Source organism: Liolophura sinensis, chromosome 8 (assembly GCF_032854445.1).
Source record: "Liolophura sinensis isolate JHLJ2023 chromosome 8, CUHK_Ljap_v2, whole genome shotgun sequence".
Classification (NCBI taxonomy): domain Eukaryota; kingdom Metazoa; phylum Mollusca; class Polyplacophora; order Chitonida; family Chitonidae; genus Liolophura; species Liolophura sinensis.
The window spans coordinates 23,556,970-23,583,574 of record NC_088302.1 but is presented as its reverse complement, the minus strand read 5'-3'; the positions used below and the strand labels follow the sequence as shown (position 1 = coordinate 23,583,574).

General features: G+C 40.8%; 1 protein-coding gene across 1 annotated transcript; it reads left to right on the top strand.

The window, feature by feature from the left end:
- Nucleotides 1–771: 771 nt before the first annotated feature.
- On the top strand, nucleotides 772–26,272 carry LOC135473345 (carbonic anhydrase-related protein 10-like). The gene is made up of 8 exons (XM_064753195.1): nucleotides 772–871; nucleotides 9,305–9,441; nucleotides 10,711–10,902; nucleotides 16,944–17,039; nucleotides 18,663–18,729; nucleotides 22,646–22,800; nucleotides 23,433–23,516; nucleotides 26,225–26,272. Exons 1-8 carry the CDS (start codon nucleotides 772–774, stop codon nucleotides 26,270–26,272), a joined length of 879 nt encoding a protein of 292 aa, XP_064609265.1.
- The last annotated feature ends 333 nt before the right edge of the window (nucleotides 26,273–26,605 follow it).

The window sequence follows — 26,605 nt, the reverse complement described above, 5'->3', positions numbered from 1 at the left end:
TTGTCATTGGTCAGTCCTCCTGGTTAGGGGATGCTAGAATCGCGCCCCAGAGTACTTAATGGATGGCGGATCACGTAAGGGGGTCGATCCACGGTGCTTCGCAGTCACTCTGCTAGAGCTACACTATCGACCGGACGGACAGAATCTCTTCAGCGTACCAGTCAGGACGTTCAGGTTTGACGGGGCTGAAAGTTTTAATCTTAAAGACTTTGAAGTGTTATCGCTGACCAAGTTGACACGTCGTGGATAGTGACATGTGAGATATAGTTTGAACACGGACCTGCGTATTGCTGGGAGCCAGAATTTTGCCTTGTTCAGGCTTCACGTGGTGAAATATTTGAATTTGGTCGAGCAACGCAACAGAAAGAAATCTTCAGGCCATTGAGGGCGCGGAGACGAAACCTGAATGAAGCCACTGTCAAGGCTCAGCAGGCTCGCTGATTCAATTGTCATTAATTTCCTTGGCACAGACACTCTTCTATCTACACCTCAATTCTCCTGCTCTTCCCATCCGTGGATTTAAAGACTCTTGTCGAGTTTTGACCGTTTCCAATACCGATGGCCGTTTCCAATAGAATATGCCTGGACACAGGAATGGAAGGCTTCAATTCAGTCGTTTTCTGAATGGAATCAGATCACGTTGACTGATACTAAACCCCTGTGGGCTGATCTCTTACATTGTCCCCTTTCGTCATAGACTTACAACTTTGGCTCTGAACATAGTCAGTGGATGAAGGCATATTCCTCACCGACAGACCTGGACGGTACATCATGACGATCTTCTTGTACCGGGACATCGCTCGTTCCCTACAGGACACTTTGGTATTTGGAATGTTCTTATGTCACACCAACGTTCTCGTAACGGCTAACGGTAAGTGTCCTGAGACATATCATAAATGTAATAAACAATAGGCATATAGATTTGGTTTACACAGCCATCAGTCGAGGACGAGTTTTTCTGCTACATAAAACAATAGGCGTAGATTGTACTTATGGGATAATAACGAATATGGCCTGCAGTTTTATCATTCCTGTTAATGATATTAAGGTTCTGCTGGACGATTGCCTTAATTTCTTTCTAGTATAGATAGCATTCGACAGCGTAACATTCACGGCTCCTCTACCACGCTCAATATTATATGAACCTTAATAAATACTCAGCATATATTGGAGGCAATTTCCTCTACTCTTATCGACGCTGGATACAGTACTCTGATGTTGGTCTTGCGGCTTTGATACCCGATACAATGATTGCAGCATACAGTCCGTAAATCACAGTGCTTTATAAGCTTTAAGCTGTCGCTATCAACCTAGCAGGAACGCCAATATTATACCATGACATAATGCTGTGCTAAGCTGTGGCACTTTTCTTAATGGTCTTCATTGATGGACTCTTATCGATGCTGGGGATTGCAAGATACACCCTATTGTAACTGTATCTCTCTACGGTCGGCATACTATTCTATATGTTTTTTCTTGCCGTACACTGAAGGTCCACAAGTGCACAAGGCGGCTACGTTACATTTACATTTCTACCCTAGTTTTCGTGATTTTTCCCCCAATTACTTTCGACGACATCATGTTACCAGGTATTCTGGCCTTATGGTAAACATGAATTTAAAATTTTTAATCTCTTGTTGAACTAATTTGTTAGCATTCTGCCAGCATTATGACGACCACTATGTCAGTTTATCCATGGCGGTAGGATATCCAGCCTTTATGGTTTATAAAGCTGCACGGGGGCAGAAACAACATTTGAAAGTATTATCTTATGTAATTCTTACGGGACGTTTAAAAATACATGAGTCGACTGAAGTGAGCTGCAGGGCTTGTGGCGTTTGGCGCATCATGCGCTTATGTGAACCTTTGAGCGGCTATTGAGATTTGTTGGCATTAAGCTTAGTCCCTTGGGCATCTGAAGTTTGATGTGGATATGTGAAGACTGACGCGAGTGTGCGGCGTTCTGTGCGGATGTGTGATTGAGTGTGCGAACGTTTGAACATTGGTGCGAGCATGTGGAGTTCGGTCCCAGCGAGTGGCCCTTGGTGCAAGAGTGTTGCATTTGGTGTCGAGGAATGGCGTTTGGTACCAACATGTAGCATTCGGTGCAAGAGAATGGCATTTGGTGCAAGAGAATGTCATTTGGTGCAAGAGTGTAGCATTTGGTGTCGAGAAATGGCGATTTGTACAAACATGTGACGTTTGGTTGCAAGCGTGTGCCATTAGGTTTCAGTGTGTGACGTTTGGTGCAAGCTTGTGGGGTTTGGTGTCATGCAATGTGTACCATTTGGTGCCAATATGTGGAGTTTGGTGCAGGTGTGTGGCGTTTGATGTCCACTTGTGCCGTTCGATGCCAGCGTGTGGTGCTTGGTGCAAATGCATTACACTTGGTACAAGTGCGTTACCCTTGGTGTAAGTGTGTTACGCCTGGTGTAAATGCGTTACACTTGATTAAAGTATGTGGCGCTTGATAAGGGCTCCCGTTGAGGGAAGTCAACAGCATGTTGACATGTCATTTGATGTTTGGGCTTGAAATTATCTTAAGGCGCTTCGAGCGAAAACGAGCGGACTGATACGGGGTTTTACCGGAATGTGTAAAATGCAGAAAGCTTGCATCACCTTTAAGCCTTTGGTGCTGCATAACGAGTGTACATTTGCATGGGCTTGACAAGCGTTTGCCTTACGAGTACATGTGCTACCCATGAGGAAAACGTTCAACAATAATTTTCCACGAAGAACGGACGCAACTAATAATTGTAGTACCAGCGGTTTGGAAAACACATAAAGTTCTCTGTTGTGATACAAAGGTGCTTTTGCACTAGAGTCTTAGTGGCTTCGGGACTCTCGCGTTATATCCAATCATACTTGTATGTTTTGACAGTGGGTCGTACTTAGACCCAAGGCTGGATGATGTTTAAGGGCCGCCTACTCTGTATAGCTCCCAGCAACAAAGAGTTCAATTCTCGTGGCTAAATCTCAAGATAAGCGGCTTCCCGACACTGATCATTTATGTTGTGTGTACGAAAAAAGGCGAGCTAATGGCGTTATGCTGGCAACACTCACCACTGAAGACAGGCAGACTGGAAACTCGACGCTTCGTTTTCAACACGGCAGGGAAGTGTATTAATATGTTCTTCGTGGTACAGTATATAATACGCCCTCAAGTTGTGTTCCTGCGTTAGCCTCATATCAATCATCTAGAAAGTCGGCGTCAAATTTATTATTGCTCCGTATGGGTATACCTAAAGCCTGGGTGTATTATCCATGACGATTGCTAAGCGGGCGCCATGAAGCTTTGCCAAAACAAAAAGTATACATATTACAGGCCGGAATTTCGTATAACACTGCTGTGCAGAGACACTGCCAGACTGGACGAAATACTATATGCACGATCAGAGCAGTAACATGTATTCAAAGCATACAACCGCAATCTGTTCAAGGTGCATGGCGCAATCCTGTTTCAGTCAAAAAGGCTTCCATTCGTTTATTATTGACAAAGATGTCATGAGGAAATGCAAAATGACACTGAGTGTCCCTTCACGCATAGATCTTCCAGCGAGTTTAAAAGCTCTTAGCAAGTGGTACTGTGTCCTTCATAAGTCAATCATGGTAGAAATATATATATCCTCAACCACCCTCTGTACACACTGGGTACCGTCACTCAGTGTCGCTATAATATAGGACCATTTGCACCCTTGTCTCAAGACCCCTTGTTATCCAACGAAGGCTTGGTAATAAGCCGTTAAAATCGAACAAAATGTAATTCTTCATCGCCTTTGTAAACGACCAGCGCACGGTCGTTATACCTCCGCTATCCATTTGGGGCAGTGTGACGTCTCCATGGATAGAAGAGAGAGATCTGGACGGTCTCAATAAAGAGCCAAAAAGGATTATTACTTTAAGCCCCTATTGATCACTTAACCATGAAACTTTCAATTTAGCAATTATTATATGTTTGGAAAGTTAATACAATTCAAGCACCTGCATTGTTATAAGATTAAGGATGTTGGAAATCAGAGTTCCCGGATTCATCAACCGACCTTCGGCAAGTATTTTATTTATTTATTTATTTGATTGGTGTTTTACGCCGTACTCAAGAATATTTCACTTATACGACGGCGACCAGCATTATGGTGGGTGGAAACCGGGCAGAGCCCGGGGGAAATCCACGACCATCCGCAGGTTGCTGCCAGACCTTCCCGCGTACGGCCCTAGAGGAAGCCAGCATGAGCTGGACTTGAACTCACAGCGACCCCATGGGTGAGAGACTCCTGGGTCATTGCGCTGCGCTAGCGCGCTAACCAACTGAGCCACGGAGGCCCCGCACCTTTGGCAAGTGAGTGACCGACTTGTGGCGTACACAGTTGTATGTCATATCGGCGGAAGGTATTTGATATCCAAGGAACTTCATGTAATGCGACCTAAATTGTCTTACGAGAGGTTTTAATGTCACCAATGCTCAAAGCCTGTGAAAGAGAGGGAATTTCGTGGTCTCCAAGATTAACTTGAGCCAATGCCTCTCGAACAGCTATCATATGTTACTTTGTCACTAGTCAGCCTCAGATACAGTGCGTTCTGAATTACAGCTTACTTTGAACGGTAGCCTATATTGCATCATTGGTTAACAGGCCGATCAGTTTCTGCGAATGATCCAGCAAGTGCCCACTCTGCAAGGAAGCATCTTTGTAAGAAAAGGAATTTTCACATGCCGCTTGAGGTATGTAATCTTTGGACACACCAGAGGCTGACTGATTTGTCTTACAAATTGCCAAAGTTGATCAATGATTCAGGTTCTCAGTTCATATTCAAGTGATTAAACACCCCGTAGTTAGTAAACTTGAGTTAGGAAAAAAGCCTTTATCATCGATAAACCACACCCCCCCCCCCCGCCCCACTAAAAAGCATACATAAAAATTTTGGGCAACTTTAAATTTTATAGTATTTCATTCTGTAATTTTCTAAGAGTGTATTGAGCCTATTTATCAAGAGAAGTTCACCGAGAAATAATGAGAAATCGTACCGAATGTACAATGGACAATACGTGTGAAATACAACAGCGGACATGAATATTTATTAGCTACTAAATATGCATATGACAAGGCGAGGAGGTCAGGTGATCAGTGAGGGTCCCGAGGATGCGTTCCCCCCAAGGCCATGCTCTACGTTGACCCTGTGCCCGGACTGACCTGAATCAGATTAGCCCCAGTCGTATTATCCCCTCACATAAATTAACACCTAGAGCTATACAGCGCAGACAGATTAGCTGGCGATCAAAATCCAGTGACCTGCAGAACACTATATGGAAATGCTCTACTATGAGCAACGATATTAGCATCTGACCTCCACATTTTCTCTTATCCATGATATTTGTTTTCACGCTGTATTCAAGACGATTTCACTTTTGCGATAAAACTGGAATTAGTCATTGATTTTATTAGGGTTTAACTTAATTAATAATATTTCATTTAAACGATGGCAGTCAGGCTGATGATTGAGAATCACATTAACAGGCTGTGAAAACATGCTGTTATTTGGGCTACTTAGCTCATTATGTCTGCATTCAACATGTGAACATTAAGCCGCAGTTTTTACACCGAGATGTGGATTAGAACTCACAATATGCTGGGTGAAAGGCTACTGGAAATCGAACCCCAGCGCCTTGTTTCACTGAATGTTTCCAAGTGAGATGCATGGATGCGGTTTCCCGCGCCATAAAGTCTTAATTTGTTGTGAACAAGTTAAAATTGTTGAATAACACATGAAAAAGTCTCCAAACCTCGAGGGTCGAGTGTTCCCCCCGGGTTCTGTCCGGTTTTGATCTTTTAATATGGGGCTAGGTGTAGATCACAAGGGTGGCAAGCGGTTCCCGCGTTTCAGTATACATAATCCACCCTTAGAGTGATGTCTCGGGCTAACTATAATGCTGGTCGCGGTATATATATATATATATATATATATATATATATATGAAGTGAAATATTCTTGAGTATTGCGTAAAACACCAATGGGATAAATAAATAAATAAATAAATAAATACACGAAAAATCTTGTTATTTGATTCACCAAGAACGTCAATATGGATTGCATTGTTAACCAATCAATTACACTATCAACAGAATACAATGCAATACAACTTTAGGTTATGTGCACAGGGTTATACTAAACTTACTATAGTAATGGGGTACATTTCTCCGTTCATTGGTGAGTCTGCCATAAGCCAAACTGGCCATTATCTTTTAGAATGCATAAGTACCACGTTACCAGTCTAAAAAGTCAGCACAAAGGCAGGAATGCTCCAAAGACTTCACAACTTTGGCCCATATGGAGGCGGGAAAGATTCCCAACTGGGGGAGTTCTCTGTCATGTGACTTGAGAAAAATGTTAGACAATCTTTGTTGACATTAATTTACCGATCACCTGTCTCACCCTGTCCCAGAAGCACAAATGACACATCTCTCCTGTAATAACTTCTCAAGTTCACAAACGTTCAGCTTCTCAATTTTCTTCATCGTTCATCTAGTGTAAAACACTTACTATGAATCTTTTCAGTCGCCCATGTTATGCTAAATGTAATCCTGCAATAGGTGCCTAACTTTTTTGACAGGTCACATGATACAGTTGGACATTTTTCTACCTTTATCGATAAAAGAGTTCAAGGTAGCGTAGTATGTAGTCAGCTGTGAGGTCGTGGGTTAAATCCTAGCTTTCTTTCGATGCATTATCGGATAAAAAATTGCCTGGTGCCTAACGGCTGGTTTTGTGCCATTTCCTCTAACTTACATACCCAGGTAAAGATATATGAGTTAGACACCGTTGATTATGCGTACAGCCTGAAACTTGCAGTTAGCTCTTGTCTAACTGAGTACAAAATTCATGAATCAAGCTTACCCTTTCTTTACATTTCTTTTCATGTTATTTCAGGGGAAGCCTCTTTGTGGATGGACTGGTGGACTTACCACGGAATCTCAGGTATGTGCAGCAGACTTTTCATGCTTGCTAGACTGCATTTATTTAACATGGTGGACATTTTGTCAAATATTCAGAAAAAATCTACCCACCGTATTACTTTGTGAAAACTGACGTGATTTTATTGAAAAAATTGCGCCTAATAACGTTACAGACATGTCTCACTGGACTACCCTTCAGCTTGATGTCTGTTGGGGGATGGACAATTGATATCCATTTTCAAACTGACCCTAAATAACGGCGTGTGACCTTCATACACTGCAACAAAATACGATGGAGGTTCTGTGAAGATGTTCAGAAACTCTAAAATTTTGTATGCACATCAAAACATGATGTCACCTTTTACAGTGTACATGTTTTGTCCATGTGTAATGTCCTAACCTCGTGTGTTCGGTATAATTGTCAGCTATGCATTCTCACGATATGGATGATATACGGCCAATATGGTGTTATCCCCCAATCATTAACCCATTTCGAACATCCATATCCCAGAGAAGAACAGACTGCCAGGAGGTATTTATCTTCCGGGAGACCAGCCTTGTTCCTCTTCGATTAAATATATACAAGTTGATAGATTTTCTACTTATGTAGGTCGTATTATGCTGATGTCTTTTGCATCTAACCCCTGTAACAATTTTAATGATGCAATTCCGGAAAAAGCCTACAATGAAAAATATATGTGAATCTATTAAATTTCTAAATAAGTCAGGAACCGTCCATGAAAATTTATTGATATTGTGTTTATACGATTAACACTTCTTAGTGATTGGGTGTGAGAGAGTGGGGAGTCGTATAACTATACATTATGTAAATCAATGACTCACAAATTATTATAATGAGCTTCTGTTCATAAGTTGCGAGAGAGGGATTTGAACCCATTACCTCACAAGTGAGATGCTATATGGTTGAATGAAATGCCAACGCTTTTTTCTGTAAGACAACAGCACACGTTTGGGCAGTAACGTCAATTAGATATGAGATATGACCTGAGACAGTCGTCAATCTAAAAAACTTAATTATATTTCAGTTATTCTCATTTTTGTCACATCGCTTGTCAGAAATACAACCCGTTCTACGAAGTTAGAGCAAACATGAATATTACCACATTTTGACCTCGACCTCAAATGTGCTTTTTTCTACACTGATTGCCATTATTTTGTGTAAAGGATGTCACTGAGCGCTATCTTTCCACTCGCTTTGCTGGCGGTTTAGCGATGGTACATTTCATATACAGCGCGAATACATCGTCAGGTTATAAATGTTTTGCACAAGCCCTAAATAACCTTCGAATGGCATTGTCTGAGTGCAGCAGACCTTTTAAACCAGATGACTGTGGTCTTCGTTGTGGAAAGTAAATTTGGACAATCCATCATGTAAATTGTGCCACCAAGCGAGTCCTTCGTTGTGACAGTAAATTTTCTGCGTCGAGAAATGACGGTCAATCTTTGAAGTGTCATGAAACAGGAAGAACAAATTGCTTTGGACCCAGACGTGACGCCTTAAGTGTATTGTCATTTTTCCCAAAGCCTATTTGAAAGTGACAGACTTAAAGAGTCAATCTACAAGACTTACGAATAACAGAATAATTCATTTTTTCCCCAACATCCAGTATTTATTCCTTTCTAATCGCCTGTCTGAGACAGCACATGTCAATGTGCTTGATAAACTTGACGTTACGTGAAATTGAATATCAAATTACGCTTTTTTTTTTCTCTGATCAGATTTAATTTTTGCTGTTGCGTGTATCGAAACAACAACCATTCATGATTCATTACGTTACAACTGCCTGGAGAATTGACGATTTTCAGGGGTTGCTCCAGAGTTTCCGGTCTATAAAGAAACTGTCCGTTGTTACCCATTTATTCCGATACAGTGCTGATTGCCTTGTCATGTACAAGTTCCGAAGATATGGATTAGGGCGAGTTTAAATGCAAACAAAACATTTTCTCAAAAATAGACATACAGACGGCAAAGTTTATTTTACTATAATCAGTCTGAATAGTTTTTGTTAGAGTATGTATAGTATATGAAAATAGCATAAGTCACTGACGAAATATCAATGATGCTAATTAAGCTAATGCCTCGGTTGTGCAGCACCCGATCCACCCTTGATCAATGAGGTCGCGGGCTCGAATACACCTATGGTCTACCTGTGGAGATTTGTTTGTCGGGATATTTGTCACACTGTAGCTCCACTCAAGTCACTCTGATGTCTTTCTGGTAAACCTTACCGTCGTCGTTTAAGTGAAACATTCTTGAGTATCGCGTTAAATACATGTGAAATCAATCAATCACTCAATCAATCAATCAATCAATCACTCACTTTCCGTCTTCACAGGACCAGCTTACTGGGGCCGGCTTAACACCGAGTGGCGATTGTGCAACGACGGCAAGCTTCAGTCCCCGATTGACATTGACCCCAAACATCTGTTGTTTGACCCCACTCTGAAGAAATTGTCCATTGAGGGCTACCAGGTACGATGATGATGAAGAAGATGATGATGATGATGGTGATGATGGTGGTGGTGGAGATGATGATGATGATAATGATGATGATGATTAAATACAATCTGTTATATCTAGGCTTGTAATAATAATAATAATAATTGTCCTAGCTTTCGCTGACTGTCAACTGAATTATATAGCTGAAGGCAGAGCAGTGAAACTTCAGTTTCAAAATTCTGTATATGTTATGTCGCTGGGCCTGCGTGGCTCAATTGCTTAGCGCGCTAGCGCAGCCTAATGACCTAGCAGTCTCTCACCAATGCGGTCGCTGTGAATTCAAGTCCAGCTCATACTGGCTTCCTCTCCGGCCGTACGTGGGAAGGTCTGCTAGCAACCTGCGGGCTCTGCCCGGTTTCCACCCACCATAATGCTGGCCGCCGTCGAATAAGTGAAATATTCTTGAGTACGGTGTAAATAAAATCAAATAAATAAATATGTGTTGACGCAGATTTGCTTTCCTTACAAAGAGTTTCTCGACACCCTATCAAAATGCACTGTCATTTACGATTGTAAGTACATGTAGGTAGGATCATACCGGTGGATCCGCTATCGTAATTCTCATTGCGGCCATTTGGCCTCTAACCACTGAGGTCGCATGGTGGAATCTAGCTCTTCTTTGCTCAACAGCAGCCCTAAAAGGAGGGTTGTCACTTACCTAACGGAAGACAAGTGCATCCGGTTGTCCGTTTATAAACCTAGAATAACATGATTAGAAGCTCCTTTTCTCATTCTCTTATAGCTCCCCAGTTGTACTACATTCTGAGGAAAGGAAATTCTAAGAATAAGTCAGATTAAATATTTACTATATATCAATTATAGATTTATTGTTGGGAAGCGTGTCGTAACCCAGTTACTAAGACGCATGTGTTCCAGTCCATAGGACACGCAAGGTGTGGGTTCAACCCCAGCCTCGGACAGAGAATTTGTAGATTCCCCCGCTCTCATATAGAGACTTTGAAGACAATATGATGCTGACCACAGCCATTTGGGCACTCCCATTTTCGTTGAAGATTAATTGCAATCCATTAATATTGCCTGCAGTTCTATACGTCACATGTATGTATGAAAATTCGTCAGTAACTTGCCAAAGGTGGGTGGCTTTCCCAGGGCAGTTTCATGTTACAAGTGAAACATTCTTGAACAACAATCAGCCTGTTGCTTTGGGCCTAAAATAAAGAATAAGTCATATTAAAATACCATTTACTATATACACGAACACATCTATCATTGCTCTTCCAGATAAACGGTCTGTTGGTGAACAGTGGTAACGACTTGTCCATAGACGTGGACGATGACGGCCCACTAGGCATGGCCTTCTACTCAGGTCCAGTCTGCTACCGTTACAAGGTTAAATACATCAAGATCCACTTTGGCATAAATGATTACACCGGCTCTGAACACCGAATTGCCGGTAACGAATTCCCGGCAGAGGTAAGAAATTTTCACATTTCCATTAGGTTTGTACATGGTATATTGCTTTGCCATAGAACTCATGGTCGCTGTTTTCCTAAATTGCCTAGAGAACTTTTGGGGAATATATAGGTGAAATGGAGAAATCAGTAGAGGAGCGATGTAAATCAACTTGTTTGTATTTTGGGGTTCTTTTTACACATCATTAAAAAATATTTTACTTGTACGATGACGATGAGGTTTATAAGTGGAGAAAAACTTAAGGCCTTGGCTGAATTAACGTGGGCTGGACTCGAACTCGCGACCGCATTGATCACATGTCTGAAGTGAGGGTAACGACTTACTGAACCAGTTAAGGAGATCGACCTTTTTACTCGCCCATACGTCAAGTCCTCTCTTTCCAAACTTCATATGAATTAAAGAAAAGAAAACATTCTCCAGTCCAAGTTGCGACCCATGTGCAGTTCACAAATGCACTCAACATATGCTCTTCAAGAAAAACGTCATTGCGAACAACAACGCCGCCGTGCTGTATGTAGCATTTACAAGTATAGTTTCATCAAGTATAGTTTCACTGTGAGGCGAGAACAAAATGACCTTGAAATACGAGTTACCACTTTTTGACATATATCCGGCTCAGAAATAAAAAGTGAAGTTATCAACGCTCAGTCTCCCAAGTCTGTCCGCATTAGAACCAAAACCGACACATGTCAAGATACCTTGACAATCTCGCCTTTATATCAAAGTTCACCTGCAAACGAACTAAGAAGGAACAAGTCCTGAACATTTATAAACCTTTCACTTTGGCGTCATCTTTGTCGGTTCAGAAAGTTACAACACATTGAGGGCATGTTAAATCAGACCACACCCGACCCTTTACTGGAGGAAAACAGATGGAAGAATATTCCGAAATTTCTGGGTATATATATGAAGTGTTTACATGTTCAGATGTACAGCATTCCAGACCTCAAGGGTATTTTGGGAGATACATAATTGGCGGTCTGTAAAAACCAGTGCGTCAAAAGTTACGGTGGAAACTCAACGCCTGTAGAGTTGATGTGATGTATACAGGCAAGGGATCTTTGTATTATACTATAAAATAAATTGAACTACTTAAGCGGATAAAAATAGTGAAAATAAGGATTTGTTGTGAAACTTTTTAATTAGTCTATTGCCAGAGAAATGTGACTAATCAGTTCAATGTCATGACAATGTGACTAATGAGTCAGGTGTGAGGATAATGTGACTAATGAGTCTGGTGGGAGGATAATGTGACTAATGAGTCTGGTGTGAGGATAATGTGACTAATGAGTCTGGTGTGAGAATAATATGACTAATGAGTCTAATGTCAGGGCAGTGTGACGAACGAGTCTGGTGTCAGGGCAGTGTGACTGCTGAGAAACAAGTCCCGAACGTTTATAAACCTTTCAAGGCAGGGTGACGAACGAGTCTGGCTTCAAGGCATTAGTGACAATGTGACTGATGAGTCTGGTGTGAGGACAATGTGACTAATGAGTCTGATCTGAGGATAATGTGACTAATGAGTCTGATGTGAGGATAATGTGACTGATGAGTCTGGTGTGAGGATAATGTGACTGATGAGTCTGGTGTGAGGACAATGTGACTGATGAGTCTGGTGTGAGGACAATGTGACTAATGAGTCTGGTGTGAGGATAATGTGACTAATGAGTCTGGTGTGAGAATAATATGACTAATGAGTCTGATCTGAGGATAATGTGACTGGTGAGTCTGGTGTGAGGACAGTGTGACTGATGAGTCTGTTGTGAGGACAATGTGACTAATGAGTCTGGTGTGATTACAACGTGACTAATGAGTCTGGTGTGAGGACAACGTGACTGATGAGTCTGGTGTGAGGACAATGTGACTGATGAGTCTGGTGTGAGGATAATATGACTAATGAGTCTGATCTGAGGATAATGTGACTAATGAGTCTGGTGTGAGGATAATATGACTAATGAGTCTGGTGTGAGGATAATGTGACTAATGAGTGTGGTGTGAGGATAATGTGACTAATGAGTCTGATCTGAGGATAATGTGACTAATGAGTCTGGTGTGAGAATAATGTGACTAATGAGTCTGGTGTGAGAATAATATGACTAATGAGTCTAATGTCAGGGCAGTGTGACGAACGAGTCTGGTGTCAGGGCAGTGTGACTGCTGAGAAACAAGTCCCGAACGTTTATAAACCTTTCAAGGCAGGGTGACGAACGAGTCTGGCTTCAAGGCATTAGTGACAATGTGACTGATGAGTCTGGCGTGAGGACAATGTGACTGATGAGTCTGGTGTGAGGACAATGTGACTAATGAGTCTGGTGTGAGGACAACGTGACTAATGAGTCTGGTGTGAGGATAATATGACTAATGAGTCTGATCTGAGGATAATGTGACTAATGAGTCTGGTGTGAGGATAATATGACTAATGTGTCTGGTGTGACTAATGCGTTTAATGTCAAGGCAGGGTGACGAACGAGTCTGGTGTCATAGCAGGGTGACGAACGAGTCTGGTTTCAAGGCAGTGTGACGAACGAGTCTGGTGTAAGGGCAGTGTGACGAGTCTGGTGTAAGGGCAGTGTGACGAACGAGTCTTGTGTCAAGGCAGTGTGACTACTGAGTCTGGTTTTAAGGCAGTATGACGAGTTCAATGCCAGGGCAATGTAAGTGGTGAGCCTGGTGTCAGGGTGATGTAACTTGTGAGTTGTCATTATCTCGGTGACAGGATATAACAACTAGTGAGCCTGGTGTCATGATAATGTAACTTGTGAGTTGTCATTATCACGGTGACAGGATATAACAACTAGTGAGCCTGGTGTCATGATAATGTAACTTGTGAGTTGTCATTATCTCGGGGTCAGGATATAACAACTAGTGAGCCTGGTGTCATGATAATGTAACTTGTGAGTTGTCATTATCTCGGTGACAGGATATAACAACTAGTGAGCCTGGTGTCATGATAATGTAACTTGTGAGTTGTCAATATCTCGGGGTCAGGATATAACAACTAGTGAGCCTGGTGTCATGATAATGTAACTTATGAGTTTTCATTATCCGGGGGTCAGGATATGACAACTAGTGAGCCTGGTGTCAGGATAATTTTACTAGACTTTCTTCAAGTTAATATTATTAGCACCTTACCTTAATTAATGCATGTCTAAATAGACAGATAATCCATTTTCTCTCCCAAAATGTTCTCTTAAGGCAATCAAGAGAAAGGGAAAAACCAAAATCAACAGGGTTTGAGTTATGGCTAATATATATTGGAGAACGTATAATGGAGTCTGCTGAAAAGAAAGTGGTTACATGATTGTCTGTACTAACTCATCACCTGTAATAATCAACGCCGGCTGTATAGATGTTACGGTGAGGAGTAGCGTGGGTCATTTTCTGAACCAACGATAATAAAGAAAAAATATGAACGCCAGGGAAATAGGCTTTTAATAGCTTCCATTTCTGGAGAGTCAGAATACTAATTTATGTTGGAGATATTTCAAAACTTTAAATTGGAAAATGGAGTGTTGCGAGCAGAGCTTGGTGTAAATTAATGTTTGTGCACGGTCTATTGTGCACCTCGTCTGGATAAAAGTCATATAATCCGAGGGTTTAGACATTGGGATCAATCATAACCCGAGATCATTTTAGTACGCAAATACCACTGACGTAAGGCAAAAAACCATCGAAAAACCACAGGATAGAAGGACACACATTAATTGCGATCGTCTTCAGATTTTTTTATTCGATTTTATTCGATTGAGGGGTTGAACTTTATTAATTTAATTCTCGCTCTCTTGCCCGGGATCCAATATTTCTTGAAGTGCGCTTTTGATGGAAGCCGGCTTGTGAATGAGCCCGTATAATCTGGGTTCATCACAGAACTATCAGGAAAATGGAAACAGTGAGGGAGGGAGGGGGTGGGGTGGAGGTAGTGGTGGCTTGCTTCCCATCTGGTTGCACACGTAAGCAAGGGAGAGCACAAATCGGGATGAGAATCAATTTACTGTTGTAAATGGACAAATCGCCTTGTAGTCCAGACTTAACAAACATGGCCATGCGCGCATGCGTCTCTAGGGTGCCAAGGTCGACACGTATTGCCCTGGCGTTAATGAATATTGTGTCGGCTGGCTTTTGTCTTCCTGAATGAGACAGATGATCCCAGATGGGACCACGGCAACAAGAGCATTTCGATATATATCACGATGCTGGCCAGATTCAAGGCCGCGAAAGGACGGTGTTTAGTAATCTGCTGTAAATGTAATTTTAAGAATAGTGATATATTTACTTACTCAGATATTTCGGAATTAATTATCTGTAAATTATCTCCAAGTACAGTAATATTCTCAAGTGACCTTGCCTATTAACTGATTATGATGTAGCTATAATTGTGTTCTAAAGCAATTTTAATCGCTAATTTGTTTTACAAATTAATCTACAGTTTTCGGATATTAGAACAAATGAAAAGAAACTCACGTTTTCATTGCCTTAAGAGGAAAAATTATTTTAATCAAAGCATAAAGCATTATACGCAATTGTAATGTACACATGCATGTTGCTGACACCAGGATCATCCGCACCTATAGGACAGATAAATGACAATGACAACACCAAGGTCATCAAGCCTGGTCAATTTTGTCATCGATGTAACATTAACACGTTGTCCTCTTGATGACCTGCCCCGGTGTTGAACTCGTGACCGTAAAGGGAATCGTCTTACGATTGTGATATCAGATCTGCGTTTTGAATCCAAAGCCCTTCCAAGGAGGACTATTGTCAAATTCTAACTAGACATGTGAATCGAGGACTTTGACGGATTTTGCGAAAAGTAATTAACTGGGTTAATTAAGTTAAACTCCATTTACCCCTTTCTTCTAAATTCTTTTCATGTCTTAGTTTGACCTCGCTTGCATGGCCGCGTTTCGAGTCACGTGGCACGTCAATATATAGCGACCATTCCTCACTGTTGAGGCATCGCTTGATTCCGGGCTCCCGCGCTCCCGGGCTTGCCCACGCCTTCAATAATTGTACTGGTAAAATTATTCACAAGTAACGCTGCAACCATCCTCCGGCCTACCCCTTAATCTCCACGGAGAAAGCAAGACGCAAAGCTAGTTAACAAAGAAGTCCGTGACCTTAAACTCGTTAGTCAATCCCAATGTGAATCCGCCAAGCAAACTAGTGCAATTGCTTCGATGGTTATTGTAACGGTACGAAATTAGCAAGCTTTTTAATCGTAAACTTATTACTTTTCTGCAAGTTTCTTAGTTTAAAACTAGCTAAATGTAGCATGACACTGGATTACAATTTCAACAAGATATGTTCATTATCAATTGTCACTACACCAATGCGGTCGCTTCGAGTTCAAGTCCAGCTCATTCTGGCTTCCTCTCCGTTCGTACATGAGAAGGTCTTCAGCAATCTGCGGATGGTCGTGGGTTCCCCTGGGCTCTGCTCGGTTTACTCCCACCTCAATGCTGACGTATAAGTAAAATATTCTTGAGTACGGCGTAAAACACCAGTGAAATAAATAAATGAATCAGTTGTCACTGATAGAGCCAAAAGATCCTACAAAGTCAAATTTTGTTTGTTTTTGTTGCTTGTAGCTACTATAAAAGTTAACATGGAGTTAAATTCATTTAAGATAACTTTATCGTCAGAATTATACGACGATTTTACATTGTGAAATTTTAATTGTATGTACTTCCAAGTTCTCGGATAATAGTTACTTTAGTCATTTTTCTTTTTGTTATTATTAGTTTTGCCAAACCACACCACCTGTTGAATGTATAATAATGCTCACTCCCAATAATTGCTTCCTCATTCAAAGTTATACACTGGACTGACCATCTTGGAAAGAAATATGGCGGCGACAATAAAAACATAAACATTTGCTGATGAAGTATTTTAGTTCACAGCGAGAAGGGCTCATTCAATACCAACAAAGTTATATTTCTTGCTATTCGTTGAATTTTTTGGGTGCAATAATTCCTAATCACCGATGTGTTTGGAAAAAAAGAAAGTTTATATTCTTTTTTTTTTTTTTTTTTTTACAGATACAGCTGTTGGCGTATAATGCGGAATTGTACGGAAATTACACCCAAGCAGAAATGAATGCCCACGGGCTCATGAACGTGGCTGTTTTCGCCGAGGTAAGGATATGGTTTACGATGATCTTATGTTTGTTGATACTGTCTGTGTCAAAAGAAAAATATTGTGCTTAAATAGCAGTTGCTTCCTTCACTTCTAATGCTCATCAAGTTTTCTCTTCTTTTATCATTGATTTATTTAACAGTTTCTGCCTTCAGTCCACATCTTATCTGTAGCATTTATAATGCTGCACTGCAAGCCCAATAACAGAATTGTTCTCCAGAGACACAAGCCGAGGTAGCAACTTCTAAAACTAATGAAAACCGACATATTACTCTTTCCTGTTTTCTGTTTTACCGACCAATATCTGGCCATTATTAACGTTAGTCAGAAGACTTTTAAACTTTTGGAGTAGATAGATTTTTCTGGACTGTGGTTCATCATCAAAACAAGCTGTTAAAAAAGCACCCATAGATGACGGGAATTCATGGCAAGAGGGGGGGGGGGGTGTGTTTGTGGTTGGGTGACTCGGTTTTCATTCATTCAAATGCTGTTTATCGCCATACTGAGCGTAGTGCACTTTCATGAAAAGCGCGCTTTCGTTCTAGTGAAAAGTCTTGATTGACTTAAGTAATACACCATGTGACATTATTATGGTATGATAGACTGCAAGGGTTGAAGACTTGTTTTCCACCAATACAGGAAAATTCGTCAATAACTTGCCAAAGGTCGGTGGTTTAAAACCGCACAATCCAGTTTCCTCCACCCATGATATGCATTGACCGCCATCTTACAAGTGAAACATTCTTGTGCATGGTGTTCAACAACAGTCAAACAAAAAATACATATGGACTGCTCGGTTCTTGAATAGGTTTGGCGGTTTATTATAATAGACCGTCAGTCCGCCTGTGAGTCGTTCCGTCTTATCAGTCAGTTTCTGTTTGAGTCAGCCCATCTATAATTCAGTCCCTCAATGAGTCCGTTCGTCTGCGAGTCTGGTCGTCTGTAAGTCGGTCAGTCCGCTCACAATTGGTGAACCAGTCTGTATGTTAGTGAATCTATCTCACTGATCTCTTGTCCTTTATTATTCATCCCTGTATTTGGTATGGAACACTTCAAATATCTGTAAAAATCGACAAAATCCATGGAGGGTAATTTCGTCCAAAGACGATTTTGTTTAGTAGGCCCTTTTCTGACAAGCATTATGGACATGCTAAACACATAGCCTAGATTTTATCGTTATTTTATAAAGTCTGCGAGGGGCCTCCGTGGCTCAGTTGGTTAGCTCTCTAACGCAGCCTCTCACCAATGCGGTCGCTGTGGGTTCAAGTCCAGCTCGTGCTGGCTTCCTCTCCGGCTGTAAGCGGGAAGGTCTGGTTGTGGGTTCCCCCCGGGCTCTACCCGTTTTCCTCTCACCATAATGCTGGTCGTTGTCGTATAAGTGAAATATTCTTGAGTACGGCGTAAAACACCAATCAAATAAATAAATAAACAAGGTCTGTAAATGTACAAGGAATATAAGCAGTAAAGACCTGTATATTGCGATTATCGACCTGGAATGCCCTTTCACGGTTTACGAGTGGTATACGAATGTTGGATGGACGCTTAGACCCTGCCCATTACTGATAGACTGAAAGTGAATTATGTTCTGATATTAATTGTATTGACACGTTTCTTTTTTTCAGCTTGGAAATATTTCAAACAGATTTTTGGAATCTTTTAAAGTCCCATTAGAAAAAGTTCGTTTTAAAGGTGAGACTACAATGAGTTTCTTGTGATCCCAGTGCTGTGGATAGAGTAAGCAGTCAAAGGCAAAGTCATTAATGATTTTTTTTTACACTGGAGACACACACAAGCATATGTCGTCATCCTCTTGATAAACAATGGTGACGACATTCAAAAGACAGGCGAAATCGCCATCAGTCAGATGCAAAAAGGGTATGAGACAGTTACGCGACGGCAGCATCAATTTTTAGGTAAGACCACCTTCAGACTTAGATGAAAGCGCCATTAGACCTCAAAATCGCCATCAGGATGTCCTGGCGAAAATGGCATCAGATTTTTAGCCGAAAGCTCCATCGGACAGTTAAACGACGACTTCATCAGACTGTTAGGCGATAACACCATGAGACAATAGAAGTGTTTCGTTAAATGCGTTTAAAAGGAAGTCATGCTGTATCACCTGATTTATTAAAAATGTTTGAAAACTTTTGCTGATCACAAACACTCATCTACTCGCCATCGTTTGTCTACTCTAAATAACTTTTTGTGAAACGCTTTTTTTCATATGCCCATGTTATATCAAAGGTAAACAAAAATAATTACCTAACATTTCTGCCAGGTTAAATCGTTTAATTGGACTGTTTTTTAACCTTTAGCGTTAAAAGAATTCGAACCCGAAATAGTTGAAATAGTAAACCATTAGCAGAAACGGCGTTAGTCTGCTAGGTGAAATCACCATCAGACAATTAGGCGAAATTTTCATTAGACTGTTCGGTGAAAGTACCATCAGACTGTTAGATGATGACGTCAGTTGACTGTAGGAGTTACATTTTCGAGGTGAGGCAGACAAAACCAGCGACGTCAATGTGATGACTGGTAGCTGATCACATGTAATCCGTTTTTATGATCTGTTTTCAAACACTCGTAACCACACTGGGTTTGATCTCCTATGTCTGCCTTACAGCTAAATGATTGCAGGCAGCTTTTTTTAACAAACTCCGTACCAATGTAAACAACATGTAGATTCAATACATTTGAGCTTAAGATCTCCTCGACTAACATAGGTGACGAAAGAAAAAAAAGGATTCGACAAACAACACTGTGCCTATTTTACGTTAACGATCTATAAAACCTGACTGAAGAGTGTCTTCCTCACAACTGTTTGTCTCTTATTTCTAGCTTATAGCGCCGCTTCACGATGTCGATTATCAGACAGTTAAATGTTTGCTCTACTGAATCGTAGAGCACCTCGAACTTTGGAAACCCGCTATTCCATGACCATCGCGGGAGAAATTGGGGATACATCTGTACGCGTATAATACTGCTGGCTGGAACAAAAACCAGTCGCAGATCGACAATAAAATCCCAATTTCAAGTGGAAAGAGGGTCATTCTTAGTACGTTGAATTTTTAATAATGACCGTGGAGAGAAAAGGCAATTTAAGGGTCTCTAGGGGACTGAGTTAACCCGATAAAAGGAGGGTCACCACAGCGGCGATCCCATTCACGAGCACTTGTATATTATTGGTATTAAAAAACATGAAACAGTACCTCCAAAACACAAACGTTCAAATGCAGTAGAATGCAATGCCAGAAGAAGTAACTCGCTGCGCCTGTTATATAACCTAGCATATTACCTTAAAAAATAAAGACTGATTATTTTTCGTAGTTTTTCGAATGCAATATAGAATTTACTGTCAGCAGAGGTAACTCGCCGCTGGCTTGTCTTTTCGATAATTGTTTTAGCAATGACTTAACGGTTTCTTTGTTCAGTGTAGTCCTGCAAACTCACGAAACGCTATATATTGAGAACTGAAGAATGCATAGAATACATTTGTCGACAGCAATTAAAAATTATCCAAAAGAAGTTGAAAAATGAGTTCACAACGTCATATACGGGTCCGATTCTATCCTGCTTCCCTACCTAACATAATAGCTGCCGATATGACGGCCTGCATGGAACGTCCGAATATACCAGGACGTTCTCAGTCTAATCATTCATGCAACTAACATCGAACTATTACCATTCTTAATCGAATTTGTTTCGGGTGTACAGGCTAGGTTAGAGTATTCTTATCAAGATAATCGGGGTAGCCATTGGTATAGCATTATTGAGAGATACGTAGGCCCACAAACGCTTCCTTGCTTAATAAATATGGAAAGCCTGCATTCATTTATGGTAACTGCATGCAGTATTAACGCAAAGGAACCATTCCTGGATGTGATAATGCTTCTGGAAAGCTAGACTTTATCGGTTTAGCCATCGTGGGAGTATTTTAAATAAATGAAAGTTTTCCTTTCTTCGCTTTAACCAGGCTACTTAGACACATGTGAAGGACTGGACCATCCGTTGTTAGCATACTGCGAGGGGTGTGATGCCTTCTGCTAGCGTTATTATTACCATGTCTCCATGGTGCTGTATATACACATAGGACGTGAAGTTATGCAGGATTTTGGAATAGTCAGTAATGGCAAGAAGCATTTATATTGTGATCAATTCCACGTCACCTTCCATAAGCAATGATCGGATATTTTGCGTCGAATCTCATTCAATGCTCCCATTCAATAGACAAGCTAACGAATGGTTGATTTGTTTGACGTTTATTTTGACATAGAGTTGCAGTGGTTACTGATCCAGATCCTTAAACACCTTATTTAAAGCCGCAGCCGAATCAGTAAGAGTTGGATTCGAACCTGCGGCATCATCCATTAGATGACCTATCGACTGCACTGAGAGCAATGTTCTGGACGAGCTTGGCTGACGTAGCCTGAAAGCAGACCTTGTCCGTAATTTTACGATCCTTAATACTTGTGCAGGCGTATACTTCAAGAGTAAATTACATATATACAACGTCAAGAAACAACATGTTGCATGTTTATACCAACTTGGAGCCAAGTTGCTGTGTGCATGCTCTGTACATGCCTCAATTGCGTTGAACCTTTCTTTGAAATTGAAATATTCTCCGTTCAAATGGCGGTTCTATAACATCCCCGCCCCCCCCCCCCCCCTGGTTTCTCGGCTTATTTCTCCATACACGAAAAACGAATCCCGTTTAAGTCATCCCATATTCTCAATGCTCTGACCTTTGAATAGCACGATCCTGTATTTGATTGGTCAAAGCTTAAAAAAATTATTACGATCTTTATTTCAAACAATGTACCACATACTAAAGAAATCCACTGGCAAAGTTTTAAGGGATTGAAAGTTCCTCCCAACACAAACGTGTGGAAAACCTCACCAAATTGGCTAAACTAAAACACCACAATCCATTTCACAGCAATCCCTCGATCTTAACCTCTGCAATACACAGGGGTTGTAGATAGAAACCATGTATGATATTAGAGCCAGTTTTGAAAAAAAAAAGATGATCGTTTTTCAAATACTTACCTCATTTGAATTAAAAATTAAAAATTAACCAGTTCTGAAATCATCCTGTGAACTAGTTTTGAAATTTAAAAACTCTTTTTTTTTTTTACAAAAGTGGAATTTCATTAAAAAATCAGAACATTTTATTTCAAAGGTATAGCCAGCAGGATTATTTCCAAACTGGTCAGATGATATTTAAAAGTGGAACTTATTACCATACTGATCATTTATTACTTCAAAAGTGTTTTTATATCAAAAATGGGGGCCTCTGTGCCTCAGTTGGTTAGCGCGATAGCGCAGCGTAATGACCCAGGAGTCTCTCACCAATGCGGTCGTTGTGAGTTCAAGTCCAGCTCATGCTGGCTTCCTCTCCGGCCGAACGTGGGAAGGTCTGCTAGCAACCTGCGGATGGTCGTAGGTTTTACCCCGGGCTGTGCCCGGTTTCCACCCATCATAATGCTGGCCGCCGTCGTATAAGTGAAATATTCTTGAGTACGGCGTAAAAGACCAATCAAATAAATAAATAAATAAATAAATATGTCAAAAATGGTTCTTACATGTCTATTATATTTCATCCCAGGTGAGGAGGTGAGGGTTAACCACCTGCCGCTGGGGAAGCTCATGCCACAAACTAAACACTACGTCACTTACGAGGGTTCACAAACCCAACCGGGATGTCACGAGACAGTCACGTGGGTCATCATGAATAGGCCCGTCTACATTACAAAAGATTTGGTAAGAATATGTACAATGGCATAATACCGGACACTCCGGTTGCCTCCATCCAGGAAACTGACTTGAATTCTTTGAATTTGACATTAACTACAATCAAATAAATAAAATATGTATATATGTGTGCTTGGAGATTTGAGTCGTACTTAACAATTTTTCAGTCATATGATGACGAGGAATAATATGTGAGTGTACATATACTGTGTTTTCATGTAGCAGGGCGGGTCCATGCCGACAAAATGCTTCCGTCACTAACGTATCATGCCGAAGACACCAGACGTGACAACTCACCCAGTCACATTGTCATGACACCAGGGCAACCAGTCCTGTTTCCTTGTTCAAACCTCTCAGTGCTGAGCGCCAAGTGAGGCAGCAACAATAACAATTTTTGAAGTTTTTAGTATGGCCCAACCCAGGTTTGATCCCGTGGTCTCCCGACTTCGAGGCGGACGCTGTAACAATATAAATAACATAAATAGTATAAATAAACAACATAAAGGCATGTGATGCTTGTCCACGCTAGCTTTTTTACATAGATTTGTAACGTGGATGTCTAGGAATCTGTGTCTTTTGCGATTACCAAGCCTTCCGTTATGCTTGATATGTAACACACATTTCCTTTGTTTTACACGCAGCTACACGATCTACGCCAGCTAAACCAAGGTGGAAGAGAAAACCCAATAATGCTGATGAAGAACAACAAACGGCCACTCATGCCGGTAAACAGAAGAATAATACGGACGAATATAAACTTTGTAAGTTTATTTTTAAAGGAATTGTGTGCCCTACTAGCGTAACTCTATTAGCTGGTAACCGAACGGCCAGAGTGCCGGTGCAGCACAATGGGTGTGTAGCCTCGTACCAATGAAGTCGCCGTGAGTCCAGCTTATGCTGGCTTCTTCTCTTCCGTGGTCATACGTGAGAAAGGTCTGCTAGAAACCTGCTGATAGTCGTGGGTTTTTTCCGCCGTCCTTGTGCTACAACGTACCATTATATATCCATAATGTATCTGATTTACATTACATATATAATGTATATACCCTATTTGTAAACTTAAAATAGACCCAGTATAATCAGTTTCATACTATCTTTCTTGCGGTTTCTCTTGCAGCAAAAAGGATGTTCTATGAAGAAATCCAAGTCTTATTTAGGTAGCTATGACTTTCTTTATTGGTATCTTTAGAACATTAAATTAGGACCCATACAGCTAACGGCAAGTTTCCGCTGTATATAGGCTGAAATGCATGATTAAATTCTACACTATAGAATCAGCCCTAAATAGTTTTTGGACCTTTGTCAGACTATAGCTTTGAGATGGATTTATTTTTTCTTGAAGATGAGTCCTTGCATTATTTATCTGCATATCCATACGGACTTTTATACGTTTTATTTAAAATCACAGATGTAAAAATATGACATGTACACGATAGTATTCTTTCTTTTTCTTAACGTAATTTAAAACCCAACTGTCACGTTTCTTTCTTTGTTACCATGACTACAGTGAATAAGGACATTTTCTGAAAACAGGGTCATGTAAAAATGACAGGAGTTGCAAGAAAAGCCCCGTGACGTCACGCCTGAAAAGGGAGGCCCATTGACAAATTCTGTAAGTACACAGCTTTGTGTGTGACGTCATTTTGATAGAATACTGTCATTTACGCTGAAATAACGTATAAATATATTTATCTGAGTGGGGGGCCTTCATGGCTCAGTTGGTTAGCGCACTAGCGAAAAGCAATGATCGTCGTGAGTTCAAGTCCAGCTCATGCTGGCTTCCTCTCCAGGGTCTGCCTGGTTTCCAACAACCATAATGCTGGCCGCCCTCATATAAATGAAATATTCTTGAGTACAGCGTAAAACAACAATCAAATAAATAAATAAATAAATAAGTAAATAAATTATCTGAGTGACACCGGACGCCGCATTCAAGAGTTTTCCAACCTATACGGGTGAGCTAGGTTTTTGGGCTGAGGAAACCTCAGTGCCGGGAGTAAACTTTCAATCTTCGCTATTCATGTACAATTCACAAAACTCGTGATCATATCCAACCGATAAATATTTTTTAAGGAAAGCCATTGTCATGACGGCGGATGTTGTGTCTGATACAACTACCAAAAACATCAGTCACTAAATGGCTATTCAGGAAGGCACTTTTGAACCCTAAAAGTCGACCGAATCGAGCTTAGAAATTAGATAGAAATTAGGCATAAACCATATATACATGTAATCAGGAAGTCTCTGCCAGTTTCCATCCATGTAGCAACAGCGAACACAGCGGGCTCTAGGCGAACAATTCATGTCCATCTTTCAAAATCTTTGGCATCAAGGTCCAATTGAAACATTGTATTGTGAGTATGATAAATGAGAAATTACAGACACTCCTTGGACATTGGAAAATCCGGAGAATGAATATGCACAAAAGAATTTTCTGGTTCTCCTATACTTGACATTTATAGAGTTGCGACAATGCATTCTACTAAACATTCATTAGTCATGAATACAGCAGACCATTTTATTCTCATCGAGGAATTGTAGTATATAAGTAGCAGAAGAATAGTTCTAAGGGGTGTTTTCAATTAAACAGTACAACATACAGTTTGTACAGGGGTTTGCACATTTGAAGACTTCATTAAAGTGGAAATTTATCAGTATATTGGTAGGTTACGATTAAAATGTCTGTCATATCTGGAGTACAAGGGTTAGCTTCATCGAAGTTTTTTCTCAGTGGTTAAATAGATGTTGTAGCTAATTTCTGAAAAATTCTTCTTTACAATTTTCAAAGAGATTGTCTTTCTTTGCAGGTCATCTTGAAGAAAGAATGAGCTTTCTTGCCAAACTTACGGTGCCATCCTTGATTGTGTTGTGCAGAACAAGTGTCTTTATCCCACGAAATTCTCCACGTGTATATGCTACTATATATCGATTTGTGAAGACAATTACACTATGCAGGGACAACCATTATGCATACCATTTTGTTTTTCGCAGAATGGTGAAAACATTTTTATCACGTGTTTTATGAACGTGCTTTTATGTGGCTTATGATGGAGCTATAGCTGTGCTGATTGTTACACATAGAGTTTCATTCGAAACCGAAGGTCTGTCAGCAGCCTGCGGATGGTCGTGGAATTTTCCCGGGCCCTACGCGGTTTCCTCCCAACATAATGCTGGCTGCCTTCATATAAATGAAATATTCTTGAGTATGGCGTAAAACACCAGTCAAATAAATAAATAAATAAATCATTCAAAACCTATCTGTAGAAAATCTCAACCTTTGATATTTATGCCAATGGCAAGTGCAGACTCTACGGTCGTTATGGGTACAGTTAATGTAACCATATGCTACTTTATCTTGAATGCCCATGCTTTTTACCAGAAGTAACAAATGATAACACCTGTAATATAGACTCTGTGATGTGTGTGTGAACAGGTGCGCCGGCTATTGGATGGGGCGTTTTGCATCACACCGATGACATAGCCACAGCATAGGATGTGTATGTACAAACTTATATAATACAGGTTTATCTATCACATTACAATCTCCCAGAGACTAGCGGACAAAATCTGCGATTTCATGGAAAATGTATGACTGCCGTAGGTCAGAGCTTGTTCTTCCTATAATATACTGTTTTCCGTGAAATGCCCGGGGCTAGCCTAGATCGAATGGAAAACACAGACGTTGTGGCGGTCGCGGACATTCGCACTCCTTGTCGGGCAGAATGCTACTCTAACTGGTGACTACGGTAAATTGCCCATAAAGATGGCGCCAATAAGATTGGATAATCCTGTGAATAAAACATGACCCCTGCTT